We start from the raw sequence: 17,310 nt of genomic DNA, 5'->3' as shown, positions 1-17,310 counted from the left end.
CCCCTTCTACCGGTCTGGATGAACGGGTCTACTTCAACTTCTTGGCTGTCCGACTTCCATTCAGCTAAATTCTCTGTCAGTTCTGGGTGTTATTCTGCCTCTGAATTGTTGTTCTAATCTTGGTTGTGTTTGGAGGTACGGTGCGTCCATCTATGCCTCCATCTTGCCGGAAGTCTCATGACTTCTTTAAATATATTTTATTGATTTTGCTATTACAGTTGACCCATTTTTTTTCTCCTCTTTATTCCCCCTCCACCCTGTAACCCTCCTCCCACCATCATTCCCCCCTCCGCCCCCCCCACAACCTTAGTGTATGTCCATGGGTCATACATGTAAGTTCTTTGGCTTCTCCATTTACCATACTATTCTTAACCTCTCCAGTCTATTTTGTACCTACCATTTATGCTTTTTATTCCCTGTACCTTTTCCCCGTTCTCCCTCCTTCTCTCTGAGATAACCCTCCATGTGATCTCCATTTCTGTGAATCTGTTCCTGTTCTAGTTGTTTGCTTAGTTCATTTTTGTTTGTTTTTTTAGGTTCGGTTGTTGATAGTTGTGAGTTTGTCATTTTACTGTTCACATTTTTTATCTTAGATAAGTCCCTTTAACATTTCATATAATAAAGGCTTAGTGATGGTGAACTTCTTTAACTTGACTTACTCTGGGAAGCACTTTATCTGCCCTTGCAATGTAACTGATAGCTTTGCTGGATAGAGTATAATCTTGGATGTAGGTCCTTGCCTTTCATGACTTCCAATACTTCTTTCCAGTCCCTTCTTGCCTGCAAGGTTTTTTCTGAGAAATCAGCTGATAGCTTTATGGGCACTCCTTTGTAAGTAACTGCCTCCTTTTCTCTTGCTGCTTTTAAGATTCTCTCCTCATCTTCAACGATGGGTAATGTAACTAGGATGTGTCTTGGTATTGCTTTCTTGGGTCCAACTTGTTTGCAACTCTGAGCTTCCTGCACTTCCTGGAAGTCTCATTTCCTTGGCCAGATTGAGGAAGTTCTCCCTCATTATTTGTTCAAATAAGTTGTCAATTTCTTGCTCTTTTCTCCTTCTGGTACCCCTGTGATTTGGATGTTGGAATGTATAAAGTTGTCCCAGAGTTTTCTGAGCCTTTCATGTTTTTGAATTCTTGTTTCTTCCTTCTGCTCCAAACCTTTGATTTCTTGTTTCTTTCCATTCACTGTTGGTTCTCTGTACATTTTCCTTTATTTCACTTTGCATAGTCTTCACTTTTTCCTCTATTTTGTGGCCATACTCAACCTTTTCTGTGAGCATCCTGATTACCAGTGTTTTGAACTCTGCATCTGATAGATTGGCTATCTCTTCATCACTTAGTTGTATTTTTCCTGGAGCTTAGATCTGTTCTTTCATTTGGGCCTTTTTTTTGTTTGTTTTGGTGCATCTGTTACATAGCGGGGGGCGGAGCCTTAGGTATTCACTAGGGCAGGGTAACCCACTTTCCTGGTTGTGGTGCTTTATATCAGAGAGGGAACAATGCCTCTTGCTTGGCTCTCAGCTGGACTTTAGTCACTCCACTACCCAACAAGCAAATTGGGCCCTTTTGGTGCAAATTGGTGCTGATTCCCAGGTGGGTGGCCTTGTGTATGTTCTAGGACCCTGTGAGTCTCTCCAAACTCTCCTGTGAGGCTGGGAGTTGCTTCGCTGCCTCAACCCCCACAGATTTTTTCAGTTAGAGGTTTTGAGGCTTTAGTTCTTGGCATTGGAGCCCTAGGTTGCATGATCTGTCTCACTCCCCAGTTGTTCCTCCTGGTTTATCTGCATGCAGATATACTGCCTAGTTTGCCAGCCACCGCCTTGTGGCAAGTCCTCTACCCTGGCTATCCATCTGCCCCTCCTACTGACCTGGATGAATGTTTCTTCCATACTCCTTGGTTGCTGGACTTCCATACAGTTTTGGCAGTTCTAGTTGTATATTTGTTTTTAATCATTTTTGTTGTCTTCCTTTTGGTTGTGAGAGGAGGCATCTAACTATGCCTCCATCTTGGCTGGAAGTCCTCTTTCATTATTTTTTCAAATAAGTTTTCTGTTACTTGCTTTTCCTCTTCTCCTTCTGGCAACCCTATGACAAGCATGTTGGTACGTTTGAAGATGTCCCAAAAGCTCCTTACATTCTTAGATTCTTTGAATTCAAGTTTTTGAATTATTTTTTCTTCTTGCTGTTCTGATTGAATGCTTGTATCTTCCTTGTGTTTCATCTTGTTGACTTGAATATTGGCTTCGTCTCCTCCACTGTTGGTATCCTGTAGATTTTTCATTTCTCTTAATATAAACTTCATTTCTGCCTGGGTCTTTTTTTTTTTATGTTGGTGCCATACTCAATGAGTTATTTGAACACACTAATCACCAGTGTTTTGAACTCTGCATCTGATAGGTTGGTTATCTCTATTTCTTTTAGTTCTTTTTCTGGAGATTTTTTCTGTTCTTCCATCTGGACCATTTCTTTATCTCCTCAATTTGGCAGCTTCCCTGTGTGTGTTTCTGTGTATTAAGTAGAGCTGCTTTGATTCCCTGTCTGAGTACTGTGGCCTGTTGTGGAAAAGGCACCTGTAAGTTGTGTGAGGTGGAGACTTAGTCACCAGGGTGGGGCAACCCACTTCACCACTTTGTGACTGTTTTAGGGGAGGTCTCAAAGAGGGGATAGTGCTACTGCCTGGCTTCTGGAGGTTTGCCTGCAACTTGTTCCATTTCTAGTCACTTCACCCTCTCCCCATATGTGACTGATGCCCAACCAGCCTGTTGCTCTGGTGCTGAATCCCAGAGTTGGGGGGGTTAGTGTATGTTCTAAGACGGTGTGGGTCTTGTAAGCTGAATGTCCGGACAATCTGGCAGTTTCTTCTGCTGCCCCACCCCCCCACTGGTTTTTATAGCCAGAAGTTATGGGGATTTATCTTTCCGGCTCTGGAACCCTGGGCTGTGTGTTCTGGCCTAGGATGCTCACTACCAAGGTATCCCTCCCAATTTTTATCCACCACATGTGAATGTGGGACTGCCTATTCTGCCATCACCACGGTTTCTCTGTGTCTTTCACTGTGTCTCCACCCCTTCTACCTGTCCAGATGAATGTGGCCTCTTTAAATTGGACTTCCATACAGTTTGATTTTCTGATAGTTCTGGATGTTATTTGTTTTGAGGTTTAGTTGTAATTTCTGTGGTTACGTGAGAAGGCAAAACACATCTACGCCTCCATCTTGACAGAAGTTGAGTGCCCTCTTAAATAGCTACCATTCTATCATTTAGTGCTGCTGGGGTCAGTACCATGGTACCTTACCCAAAGGAGTGAATGGTGCAGAGAAAATTGTTTTCTGAGTCATTTGTGTTGGTTTCCTAGTACTTATACCAGGCTCTTGTCTGGTTTAACTATAGATAATCTTCAAGGACACAAGATAATTACATTGGCTGTTCTGATTATGTTGGGGCATGTTGATCTCAGGTGCTTAAATATTTTTGTACTTTTTGGATTTGAGTGGGCTGTTGTTTTCCATGACACTATCTCCACCAGATTCTGTCTTTGCTTCTCCTTTTCATTCCCACCATTTAGGTAACCTGATGGCTTAGCCTTCAGTCTTCTTACTCTGGTTACTCTGTGTCATCCCTATGGGTTGGCAGCCTCACCTCAGAGCTAAAGACAAGGTCTTTGAGGGAAAGACACTTAGTACCTGTGCATCAGGCTATGGGATCATAACAGAAAGGAAAGCAAGTGGTATTTTCCCATAAAAGTAGGGATACTGGTTGATAAGTGATAGAAATTTGTGTTGGAACGATTGCTTTGTTTTCACTTGTCACACAGTGTGTCTATAGGGAATTTACTTGGAGCTCTACAGATTTCTTTAGGAAAAACGAAGACCAGACTTAGAGTTGGAGGCCTGGTTCTAGTGCTGGCACTTGAGCTTGAAGAGTGTAGCTTTGAACAAGTTTACCTCTTTTGTCGCCTCAAGATTCTTAATCTGATAAAGTGATTGACAGTCATTTGTAAACTGTAGGAAGCAGTGAGGGACCAGTTGTCACCTTTCATCTGCAGAAGCCTGCATACCTAAACCGAGAGGCAAGTTGTATCAACAGTCTGTCTTTTCACATATGGCATTCCCAGAAAGAAATTGGAATGTGGTCTTAATTAACTGTAGTTAATCACAGAAGTGATTAACTTATGGGAAGAACCCATAGGTTAAGTGCAATGATTAAAAGATGGGTTTTTAAGTATATGGCATCAATTACAGAGGACCAACAGTATGCCACAGATGGAACAAGTCTGACATCTTAGAATGTAATTGGATCCAAGATAATCAATCCTACAAGTTGCCCAGAGAATCTGATAGTCACACAATGCCCATGAGGAAGACTGACTTGTCAGTCATTGATTTGGTCTGCTGATCATTAATTTGAGTGAACTGTGGCAAACATTAAATGGTTTGTTACCCTTACCCAGTCCTACAATCTACTAAATCCTTAAAAAGAATATAGGACTTGGGCTTTTCATAAAGCTACCCAGAGATGCATAGACTCATTAAATGTCCCCGTGTCAAGTAGAAATTCAGAATTGCAATGTCTTTGAGACTTGAGGGGTGGGGGTATGGTGGTGGGGGAAGGTGGGGAAAAGAAAGTACCTTCAGTTCCACCCTTAGCCAGCAGGTGGTGAGTTTTGGACTGCAGCCCTCAGGTTTGAGGGCTATAAATAAAGCTTTGGGATAGAATGATGACGTTAGTGAGAGGAGGCAGAGGAACAACACGTACCTTCTGACTGTCTTTCCTCAACCAAACAGAGGGAATGTAGGATGGGAAGAGCACTGGATTGGGAATGTGGGCTTGACCTCACAGAATCTCCCTTCTTTTTTTAAAGATTTTATTTTTAGAGAGAGGGGAAGGGAGGGAAACATCAATGTGTGGTTGCCTCTAGCACGCCCCTACTGGGGACATGGCCTGCAACCCAGGCATGTGCACTGACTGGGAATCAAACCAGTGACCCTTTGGTTTGCAAACCAGCATTCAATCCACTGAGCCACACCAGCCGGAGCAGAATCTCATTTCCTTTGAAGGGCTTGAATTGGAATACTATCAGGAAATGTGCACTATCAACAAGGCACAAATTGTTTTTTGGTTTTGTGTTTGTCTTCTAGAGAGGAAGAGGGGGAGAGAGACAGGAAAACCTCAGTTTGTTCCACTTAGGCATTCATTGGTGGTTTCTTTTATGTGCCCTGATGGGAGATCAAACTCGCAACCTTAGTATATCAGGATGATGCTCTAACCAACTGAGCTACCTGGTCATAACCTAAGGCACAGATTGTTATGGGGCTACAAGAAGGGGCAAACAGAATCAGAGAAGGCTTTGGAGGTAGTCTGAGCTGGGCAATAAAGGAAGGTGGGGGAATTGACATGGAAATGTTGAGAACAATCAGCAAAAGGCACAGATGTTGGGAAATACAGAGAATGCCTAAGAAGCATCAGGTTGACTAGCAAGGGAGTCCTGGATTGAATTCAGAGAGGTCAGAAACCACATTGTGAAGAAATTCATATGCCAGAAGTGAACTTTATTCTGAAGATACTATGGGTCCTTGAGGAAGGGAACAATTTGGACAGGGAAGTGAGTCAGATTCAGTGCAGAGGATTCGTTTTTTTAAAATAAGTGTTTATTGATTTTAAAGTTTTTTAAATTGATTTTTCTAGAGAAAAAGGGAGACATTGATTTGTGGTTCCACTAATTTATACATTCATTGATTGGTGCTTTTATGTGCCCTGATGAGAAACTGATCCCACAACCTTGGTGTATCTGGACAATGCTCTAACCAACTAAGCTACCTGGCCAGGGCCACTTTATTTTTTAAATTGTGGCAATAAAATAAAAATTACCTAACAATTACCAAGTGTACATCATAGACAATTCACTTTAAAAATAACCTTTATTTTTCCCTGGTTTATGTAGCTCAGTTGGGCATTGTCCTGCAAACTGGAAGGTTGTGGGCTCATTTCCTGGTCAGGGTACATGCCTAGGTTGTGGATTTGGTCCCTAGTCAGGGTATATAAGAGGCAACCAGTTGATGTTTGTCTCCTCCTTTTTTCCCTCCCTTCCCCTATCTCCAACGCCCCCCCCCCTTTCTCTCAAAGCATATAAAATGTCCTCAGATGACAATTTAAAAAAACACTTTTATTTTTATATAACAGTAATGTGCATTGTAAAAATTAAGAAAAATATAAGCAAAATTTAAAAAGTTGATATTCCCAATACAAGATCACCATCTTTAGTTCATATGCATGTGTTTCTGTACCTATGGTATTTTTAAATCAAAATGAGGTCATTCTGCTCTATAACTTTTTAAATGCTAATCTCTCCCTTTCAGAAATCTTTATATAGTCTAATTCTCATATTCACAGTTTCCCGAGTGACCCAGATATGTCATTCACAACCATTGTCTTAAAGATTTCATTTACATAATTATAGAGAGAGGGGAAGGGAGGAGAAAGAGAAGTAGGGAAACATTGACCTGCAACCCAAGCGTATGCCCTTACTGGGAACTGAACCAGCAACCTTTTGGTTTGCAGGCAGCCATCAGTCCACTGAGCCACACCAGCCAGGGCTAAAACTGATTTTTAATTATAGTACTCAAACTTTTAGGGCACTTGTTGAAGACTTTGGGTCAGTTGACCTTCAGAGATTTGTAGCCGTGTAAAAGGATGGATTAGAAGGAATGGGCTACTAATTTGGTGAGAAATGATAACTGACAGTGATGATGAAGATGGAGAGATGGAAATGGATTTGAGATACACCTCATAGCTTTAACTAACAGATTTGATGATTGATTAGATTGGGGAGTGAGAGGAAGGGAAGACAGACTTCTGGCTACCCTTGGGGTGGATGTGGTACCTTTCAATAGGAATGGCCAAATTGGAGGAAAAGGTTACAGGGAAAATGAGTAAGTTTTGGACAAGTTGCATATGAGATGATATCTAGTAGGCTGTTGGATGTGTGGATCTGTAACCTAGAGATGCTTAAAATTTTACCCATGTTTTGTCCTGTCTGGTGTGTGGTTCAGTGGATTGAGCACCAGCCTGTGAAGTAAAGGTTGCTGGCTTGATTCCCCATTAGGGCACATGCCTGGGTTGCGGGCCAGGCCCTCAGTTGGGGGTGCACAAGAGGCAACCACACATTGATGTTTCTTCCTTCCTTTACCTCTCTCTAAAAATAAATAGAATATTTAAAACAAGTTTTTATCCTGTTTTGAAATATAGCACTTAATGGAATGGGTTTAAGACATTTTGTATATGTATTTTAATTTTTTAAATGGTACAGGTAAAATTGGACATCTATTTTTGGGGAGGAGTTAGATTTGCACCTACCATACTCAGAAACCAGCTTAACAATCTAAACATTAATATATAAAATTATAAAAGTACCAGAAGAAATACTTTAGAAGCTATAAAGAAAAATGTTGGAAGATTTCATTACATAAAAATTTTAAACTTTGGTACAATAAAAATCACCTTAAAATTAGAAAATAAGCCACAGATTGGGAGAAAGTATCTGCAAAATACATAATAGGTTGAGTTAATATTTGTGGTATGCAGAATAATGGCTCCCCCAAGATGTTTACGTTCTAATCCCTGGAACCTGTGAATATGTTATTTTACATGGAAAAGGGAATTAAGGCTTTACATGGAAATAAGGTTGCTAACCAACTGACTTTAAGATAGGAATAGTATTTTGGATTATCTAGGTGAGCCCAATGTATTTACAAGTGGGTTTTTTAAAGTTTTTTAGACTTTACTTACTTTTTAGAGAGGGGAAAAAGAGAGAGAAAGAGTGAAGCATCATTGTGCAAGAGACTACATCAATTGGTTGCCTCTGACACGCCCCCCAGTGGGGAACCTGGCCTGCAACCCAGGCATGTGCCCTGACTGGGACTTGAAACTGTGATTTGGTTCACAGGCCATCACTCAATCCACTGAGTCACACCAGCGAAGGGTACAAGTGTTTTTAAAAGTGGAAGAGGGAAGACTTTTCTAACTTTGAAGATGGAGTAAGAGGGCTAGCAGCCGAGGAATGTGGGCAGCCTCTAGAAGGCAGGAAGGACAAAGAATGACCTCTACCCTGTGCTTACAGAAAAGAATGCAGTCCTGTCAACCTCTTGATTTTATTTTTCTGACAAAGTAAATTTGTTATTTTGTGGTAATTTGTTATATGGCAGCAGTAGAAAACTAATACAATATCCAACAAATAGGGGGTAAAGGATATGAACAGGCAAATCTAGAAGAAGCCCAGATGGCCACTAAACATGGAAAGGCACTTGTTTCTGTAGCCTTGGGAATAAATAGTTGCTGAGCTGACCGAGGGAGAGGAAAGAGCAGAGGGCTGAGAAGAAACAGCAAGATATGTGGAGAACTTGTGGGTCAAGTGGGTGAAGAAGGGGACCATATCCAGGCATACACTGGGTCTGCCTAGACCCAGACTGATTGTGCTCACGTGAATAGATGTATTTTTCTTCTGTTCACTTGCTGTGAAGTTTTTCTCAAGGGCAGCACTGGACTGTGCTCCCGTGGCCTTTCAGCCTCACCTGTAGAAAGGAATGTGTGGACCCAAGATGGATCATCTGTGAAGGACTTGAAAAGAAATTCAAGCCTGCAGAATCCTGAGTTCTTTAGGGACCTGCCTGATTCTGAGGGAATATAGCTGCTGCAGAAGTTAATAGGGAACTGACATTCTCAGTACACCAGGCTCCAAAGAAGACACGAGTGGGATTTGTCTAGTTCAGCTAGTTTATTAGGGTTTCCTCTGCTTGCTTCTCCAGCCCTCAGGTGCCAGTACTACCAGCTGTTCCTCGTGCTGACTGGATTTGGTGGGCCTGGCCCACGGCTACTTAGACACTTGGCTAGCACCTTTCGAAGACCCCTGGTAAGGGGAGATTGAGGTGTAGGGGAAGTGAAGTGTTTCTCCATGTGGGCCCAGGGGCAGTGCATACAGTGCTGAGGGATCAGGATATAACCAGCTCTCAGTTCTGCCTCTCGCTTATCTTGGGGGCCTGTAGGCATGGAGTAAAGCTGCTGGGGAAGAGCAGTGTGGAGAGAGCTCTGGTTCCTTTGGAAAAGTCGGTTTACAGGGGCCTCCACTGGTCTTCCAGCCTGGACTGGGTGGCTCTTCCCCATGACTGTGGATGACCCCAATCTTGCATCCCCTCCTCTGTGGTCTCCTGCTTTGGATTTCCTGAGTCTGTCTGTCTCTCTGGCTAAAAATTGTGCCAAAGCTTTGTCTTGCCTATTACCTGAGACTAGAACCTCAGGGTATGAGGCCTCTCTCAAGCCTGGGCAGTTTTCATTAGCCTCCATGTGAACATGTGGTCCCTGAGGTGAAACCTGGGCCACCATCTTTGCCTTCACTCTTTCCTCCCTCTGAGACCTTTGTTTTGCCCTACCAGACCCATGTGGCTGAGGATGGGAAAAGGAGTGGGAGTGATAACAGTGGACAGGCTGAGTTACTGTGCTTTCTGCTTTTGGGGGATGACAGCTTGAAGAGTAGGGACACAGGTTGGGGTGATGAGTCTGTCGTGAGGGGTAAGAAGAGAGTCTCCAAGTGCCTGGAGTTGTGGAGCTCAGGGCAGGGGAACTGACAAATGATTGACTTGGGCCAGGGGATCTGGAAGCAGGGCTCAGCTGCAATTTCTTCAGCCCGAGTTCTAATTCTCTACTCCAGTGCCAGACCTGGATCCCAGAGTGCATGGACGCCTCTGGGACAGCCTCTCTCTGGGAGGGTGGGATCTCTCCCTTAACTCCTGGGAACAGCTCTTCTTTGGGTAGGCCAGGCTGGTTGGGCTCAGTCTTCAGAGCTTCAGCTAGGGTGGGAGGCCAGGGTATTGGCTGCAGGGGATCTGCTGCTGGAGGGCTGGGACCCTGGGGCATCTCTCTTTGTCGCACATTCCTCCTCACAAACTTAAGGGCCATGTGTGGATCTGGTACATGAGCAGAGAGTGTGTTAGGAGTTGGGGCTGGGAGCTCAGTGGCCCAGCTGTTCTCTCTCGGCTCCACTGCCTCCTCCTCAGTCTTATAGTTGCCTTGGCCTCCAATAGGCTCACTTGAGTGAGACTTTGACATAGAATTTGGAGGTGGGCTGGGGCCCCAGAATGGAGACACAGGAGCAGCACAACAGATTTTCTGCTTCATGTACCCCTCAACAGGTTCAGAGTCAGAAAAGACTCCCAAGGGTCTAGCTCCATGTGGCTGTTGGGGTAAGCTGGGGGCTGGGAGCTCAGAGGACCAGGAGTTCTTTCTCCTTTGTGATTCCCCATAGCTAGCCTCAGAATCAGACAGGACCCCCATGGGACTAACTCTGAGGGGTTCTAGTGTGAGAGCTGGATATGGGCTGAGGGCCAGAGATGGGGGCTCAGAAGCCCAGGAATTCCTGGAATGTTCAGTGACCTTCCATGTAGTTTCTGATCTAATGGGGCTTCCCACAGAATTGATTCTGTGAGGCTCAGGAATGGGAGCTAGAGACTGACCATAGTCAGGGGCTATAGACTCAGAGGTCCAGAGGTTCTCTATTCGCCCTGTGGTCTCCCACAAAGCCTTGGACTTAGACAGGACTCCCTGGGGCGCCATTCCTAGAGACTCTATCAGACAGGCTGAGGGAAGGCTGGCAGGTAAAATTGAGTCTGCAGAGACCCTAAGATTTTCTCTATTTTGCATGCCTTTCCGTAGAGTCTCAGATCTTGATGGGACACATTTAGGGCTGATTCCATAGAACCCTGGATTGAGGTCCAAGGCTGGAGGCTCAAAGGTCTGTGGGTTTTCTGAGTTTTCTCTGCATTCCCAGAGGCACTTGTATCCAGGTGGACCTCTCAGAGGACTGCCTCTCTGGAGTTCTGGCAGGGGGTCTGAGGGAGGACAGGGGGCTGGCATTGGAGACCCAGAGGCCTGAGGCTTCTGTTTGTGCCCCATGGTTCCCAAGAAGTCTTTAGGTATAGAAGGTTCTCCTTCAGAGCTGACTTTCTGGGATTTTGACAGAGAATCCGGGGCTTGGTAAGAGGCTGGCACTGGGGGCTCAGAGGCTTTCAGACTCTTTCTATGTCCAGTGGTTCTCCACTGAGTCTCACATCCGGGTGGAACTCCCAGGGGTCTAGTTTCTTGAGGCTCTGTTATGGGAGCTGCAGATTGGTAAGGGACCAGGACTGGAGGCTCAGAGATCTGAGGATTCTCTCTTTGCCTTGTGGTTTTCCGGAGGTCATCAGATCCACACAGGCCTCCTCTAGGGCTAACCCCCTGGAGTTCTGGCAGAGAGGCTGGGGTTGGGCTGGGAACTGGCACTGCTGGCTCAGAGGCTTTGGAGTCCTCATTTTGCACCATGGTTCTCCGTGGGGACTCAAACCTAGTCAGGACTCCCAGAAGGTTAGAGGGATACAGCAGAGAGGCAGAGAGTAAATCTGGAATGTGTTGTGGGAGGCCAGGATCCCATGGCATCCCCCACCACACCTCAGATGAGGGGAAAAACTTGGAGGGTCTTGTTCTTTGGAGTTCAGGATGTGGATGCAGGGCTTGATCCTCAGAGACCCAAGGAACCGCTCTCTGCCACATAAGCCACTGTGTAGGTGCCTGAACACCAAAATGGAATCCTGTATGGTCTATGGGAAAGGACTTAAGACGGAGGGGTGGTGATAGAACAGAAGGGGAAGATGGAGGGGGAAGTTGCTGAGGATCAGGGTCCAACTCTTCCAGGACTTTCATAGTGTGCACTTTATGGATAGGAAGTGGGGTTGGGGAGCAATATTGGGAAGACAGCAGGTTGGACCTATGCAGGAAGGAAAGCTTGTTGAAGCAGACAGAAGGACCAACAGGTAACTTCAGGGGAAAGGGGCCACCTGAGCTCAGGATGATGGCCTCTAAGGACTCACTGTGCAGAGAAGGGAGTCCCCAGAAGAGCTGGCTTTTTCTCTGCTGTAGACGACTCCCTGATGCTGCCTTACGCCTCACGGGCAAGTTGGTCAGGATCTGAAAGGTGGGGAATGATCTGGAAGGGCTTGGGGTCTGCATGAGTACTAGCTCTGGTGTCCCTATGATCTTGTGTTGGCTCTCAGAATCACAGGATGGTTGGGATGGGGCTGTGGTAGCTTGCTTTTCAATAGGAGCTTCTTTGGGAAGAGAACACGGCTTCAATGGATCCAGGAATACCACCTCTTCTTTTTCCTCTTCTCCCTCTTCTTCTTCCTCTTCCTCTGACTTCTGCCTCCACAGATGACAAAGGAAAGCCACACGGTACAGAAGTAATAGGCCCTGGGAGATGGAGAAAGACACTATCAGGTATGAAGCCTTTTCAGACACACAAGGTGTGTCATGAAGCTCAGTCTCTGTCCATATCCAGAGTGAATGGTTACTCAGCTGTCCCCACATCTGTGGTCAACAGTCACTTACCCATCCAATGTTAGCAGCCATTGCCCAGCCTGCTTGTGGAGACTGGCATTCCTTACATAATCCTACATCTATGGTAAGTGATCACTCACCTGCCTTCAAATCTACTGTCAGTGGTCAGTCACCCAGCCTCACATTTAAGGCTTATAGTCACTCACTTGGGCTCACATCCATTTCAATGATTTCTCACCAAAATTCACACGCGGTGTCAATAGTCATTTAGCTCTCTGCACGTCTGTGTCACCCACCTTGCCTTGCTTCATGTCCCCAGAGTGCCAGAGCCAAAGATGTCTCAAGCTCCCAAGCTGCCACCACCTCCGGATCTGCCAAATCACGAACAGGAATAGTGTCACTAAATTCCCTGTACTCTGGAGGCAGCTGCTGCCACAGTGTCTACAGGCCAGGGCGTGGGTCAGCTGGCTCCAGAGAAGCCCCTTGACAGCCTCAGCCCTAAGGATGCCCCCTAGCAGCCAGTCCATCTTCCTCCACCTAGTGGCAGTTTATCCTGATGTCATCACTGCATCACAGAACAAAGAACTCCCATGCCTCACATGCCTAACAGCCTTCTCCCTGAATTTAGGGTCAAAAATTGCCACCATAAGACAATTCATACTTACACAGTAAAATGTGGGCGATCCCCTTTTGTCTTGATTGCCAAGGTCAGAATTATGTTTCAGGTATTGTGGATAAGGACATGGATTCTAGTATCAAAACTGCCTGATTCGAACACCAGCTCTGCCACTTTCTACTTGTAAAATCTTAGTCAAATTTAATCTTTCAGTGCCTCAGCTTTTTCACCTGTAAATGAGAATAATATTATTTATTACCACATAGGGTTTTTTTGAGAATTAAATGAATAAATTTATATGTTTAGAACTGTATATAGTATATATGCTATATTATATACATACTACATTAAAATTTTATTTCTTTTAAGGCTCCTGATTACAAGCCTCATTCCATTTTTAATGGATAGAATCTTCTCCCTCTTTTTTTTTTAAGTCTCATATCTGTTGCAAACTGTCTTATTTGACTTAAGGTTGCCTGAGATATTTTTGGCAAGCATTCTTATTAAGGGTAACATATAAATCAAATGTGCTTGACCATTTTTCTTCATTTGCCCTTCTTTCCCCTTAAACCACCACTTATTCCATGTCAACTCTTATTTTCAGGGCCAACCTTCAATCTTTGCCTTCCTGGTACAAGTCAATGCCTCTCTTCTAACCCCACCCCTCTCAAAGGCCAGCTTAGTCTGGTAGAAAGAGCACAGAACAAAAACTGAGAAGACCTGGCTTCTCTAGTTTTGTCACTGATTGGCCATGTGATCTTGGGGAAGAAAAGTTTCTCCACTGCTACCCTCAATTGGATCAATTAGTTCATTCAATATATATTTATTTTTTAAAGATTTTATTTATTTATTAATAGAGAGAGGGGAAGGGAAAGAGAAAGAGAGGGAGAGAAATATCAATGTGTGGTTGCCTCTCGCATGCCCTCTACTGGGGACCTGGCCTGCAACCCAGGCATGTGCCCTGACTGGGAATCGAACTGGTGACCCTTTGGTTCACAGCCTGTGCTCAGTCCACTGAGGTACACCAGCCAGGGCTCAATATATATTTATTGATCAGGTATTATGATCAATTTTGAGTAGGCAGAAGTAAGACAGAAACTCTAAAGTAAGTCCATTTCAGTGGGGAAAGTAGTCAAGTAATAGACAATAAAATAGAGATATGCACAATGGAGGCAGAAAAGGCTGGAGATAACCAGCCTCTAACCAGGCTGGAGAAGGGGATAGCTTGTCAGGGGCTATGTCCCAGAAGAGAAGATTAATGCTTGGTTTGAGGAACCAAGAAAATGAGAGTGTAGGGAGTGAGAGAAGGACAGTGCAAGCAGGAGGAATAGCCTGCATAAAGGTGCTAAGGCAGAGAAAATATGTCCCATTAGGAAAAATGAAGGTATTTCAATGCAGTAGGGATTGAGGAAGCAATAGGAGATAGACCTGGAAAGATAAGATCACAAAGGGCCCTGAATGCCAGTCTAAGAAGTAGAAATTTATTTTGAAGGTAATGGTAAATCATTGAAAAGTTTTGAGCAGGGAAGTGACAAAATCAAGTTTGTGTCTTGTAAAGAACACTGGCTAAAGTTAGGGTAAAGAGATTAGAGATTGAAGGCAAGAGATTAGTTAGAGAACTCTTGCTTTAATTTAGGCAAAATAAAAGATGAGGCCTGAAGCAAGGCAGTGATGGTGGGAATAGGGAATAATAGGTTCAAATAGAATTCCACAGATGAAACTGATTAGACTTTGTAACGATGGGATGGGGTGGAGGAAGTGGGAGTTGAGAATGACTCCAGGGATTCTGGGAGGAAACCGGGTGTGTACGTTGGGGCCATTTTACTGAGATAGGGAACACAGACCTGGATACCATTATAGGGTTTGTGTCGAATTGATGGGTTACATTTTTAATTTAATTTAATTTAATTTTATTTTATTTTATTTAATTTTATTTTATTTTTTCCCTTAAAAAAAAGATTTTATTTATTTATAGACAGAGGGGAAAGGAGGGAGAGAAACATCAGTGTGTAGTTGCCTCTCACATGCCCCCTACTGGGGACCTGGCCCAAAACCCAGGCATGTGTCCTGACTGAGAATCAAACCAGTGACCCTTTGGTTTGCAGGCCGGCACTCAATCCACCGAGCCACACCAGCCAGGACTGATGGGTTCCATTTTATACATTTGAATTTGAGGTCCCTGTGACAAGGAAAAGCTAGGCAGGAGGCAATTAGATACATAGATTTGAAGCTTGGGAGAACAGTCTATGGGGAAGATGTAAATTTGCCAGCTAGCAGCATATATGTAGCAGCTGAAACCATAAAAAGGCTTAGGATGACCAACTGATATATAAAATTTAGCCCAGACAATGTGGCCAGTTTTTTTTAATTAAAAACTTTAATTAGTAGTCAACACTGTAAGCTTAATAAGTTGTACATAATAATCAACATTTCAAGCTTAAAATCTGGCAACATTGGATTCCCCTTCCTACCAAGTAAAGACCATTTGCAGAGTCCTTTTGGCGTCTCTGTGCCACACTAGAAGAAGAAGAGCTGTCTTGGGCCCCACATTAAATACATTGTGACACATAATCACACAAAAAAATCTTGTAATGTTTTGAATACATTTATGATTTTGTGTTGGGCGGCATTCACAGACATCCTGGGCTGCATGCGGCCTGTGGGCCCCGGGTTGGGCACCCCTGACTTAGAGTTAAGTAGCAGTTGCTCCCTTTGAAGTGGACATGTGCTCTCCAATTCACCAGGGTTCTTACCATATTTTCATTGTTAATGCCAAGGCTAAGGGTTATTTACTGTTTAGCATTGTGTCTTTGATTTTGTTTTCTTATATTTGTCCAGTTTTACTCATTTGTATTGCTGGTATTTGGGTTTGCTACCTCTGCATGAAGAAGATAAGTTGAATCCCTAGAGAAGGCAATACTGAATATGTATTCTGTGCTAGTTAATTTATATTTATGGTAGGATAATTTACCAAGTTATTAATTACTGTTTCCTATTCCTTGCCAGTGGGATAAGAAGGCAACTTTGTTTTCCTTTCTCCCAGGAATTCTAGGTTTCTTGTCTCATGGAATTATTAATGGATTTTATATTTTCTAGTCCCAAAACAAAGTCCAAGACACCTGATCTACAACCTTATCCAGGCTCTTGTGTGGGAGGGGAACTTAATTTAGCTGGTGTTCTTGAGAAGGAGAAAGACAGAGGATGTGCTGGGTTGAGGGAAGAGGAGTTGCCCAAAGATAGCAGTGGGTCCAGGGACTTGGGAAAAAAGATGTAGCAATGGGTCCCATGAGTGACAGACACTGTACAAAGTTTGCTAGGAAGCACAGGACTTCTGACTGGAAGGGCTGATTTAATGGTTAGGCCACTAACCATCTAGCACATAGTCTTGGGAACTGCAGCAAAAGATGCTGGGGTGCATACTTGGCAGAGATGTTGTATAGCCACCTGTCTTTGAACGGGCCAGATGGGTTTAGACAATGCATATCCTTGGGGCAACCATGACAGACTCATCCTGAGCTTTTTTCCTAAGTGTTTGTCTTTTCCTCTTCTTTTTTTGTTTTTGGTCAGTGAATATCACACTAAAGAGGGAAAAAGACCACCCAATTATGATTAATAGTAGATGTCTTCAAATCCTAGTAAATGGGAGTTTTGAGCTAAATTTAATTTAATTTAGAAAAATTAAGTAATGTGGTATTTCTTGCTTCTCAATGTTATGGAACAAATTTATACTCTGACAATTATTATTCCATTTAATCTTTACAACTCCTTGAATAGGTATTGTTATCCCTGTTCACATAAGGGGAAACGGAGCTCAGAGAATATATATTCCTTCCCAAGGCAGAGCCAAGGATTGAGAACCCCCCTTGTACTGTGAGGAATCATTTGGATATAAATGACAGCAAATAAAATCCAACAGGCGTAAATAAAATGGGAAGTATTGACTGATAACTGAACAGTCCAGGGGTAAAGCTGGCTCCAGGTAGTAGGACTGATGCAGGGACTCAATTCAATGTCATCAAGGTTCAGTTTCCACTACTTGGCTTCTGTCTTCTGTACTGACTTTTCTCAGGTTTTATGTGGTAGCAGGTGAAAGTGATGCTAAAAATGTGATGTCATGCTGACAACATTGTGACTTATGGGTTCCAATTGGTCATGTATCCATCCCTGAACTCCTCATTGTACTGTTCACAGGGGAATAGACTGCTTCTTCTGACAGGTCTGAGTCTCATATACACCCTTAGAATAAGAGTGTGGAGGGAAGACCACTCCATCTGCATGTGGACTGAGACTGAAGAAGTGAGAGTGTGGTATTTTTTTAAAGGCCACAGACATACTG

At 43.8% G+C, this 17,310-nt stretch overlaps 1 protein-coding gene across 1 annotated transcript; it reads right to left on the bottom strand.

Annotated features, from left to right (window-relative positions):
• Positions 1–8,818: 8,818 nt before the first annotated feature.
• CUNH9orf131 (chromosome unknown C9orf131 homolog) lies at positions 8,819–12,885 on the bottom strand. The gene is made up of 4 exons (XM_045840000.1): positions 12,655–12,885; positions 11,583–12,271; positions 11,261–11,271; positions 8,819–11,127 (listed from the first exon to the last, which is right to left on the bottom strand). The coding sequence occupies exons 1-4, from the start codon at positions 12,883–12,885 to the stop codon at positions 8,819–8,821; spliced, it is 3,240 nt and encodes a 1,079-aa protein (XP_045695956.1).
• Between the last annotated feature and the right edge of the window lie 4,425 nt (positions 12,886–17,310).

Source organism: Phyllostomus hastatus, unplaced genomic scaffold, assembly GCF_019186645.2.
Source record: "Phyllostomus hastatus isolate PE091 unplaced genomic scaffold, TTU_PhHast_1.1 phas_contig_34, whole genome shotgun sequence".
Lineage (NCBI taxonomy): Eukaryota > Metazoa > Chordata > Mammalia > Chiroptera > Phyllostomidae > Phyllostomus > Phyllostomus hastatus.
Note: the sequence above shows the minus strand (reverse complement) of the source record. Positions and strands in the feature narration are given on the sequence as shown.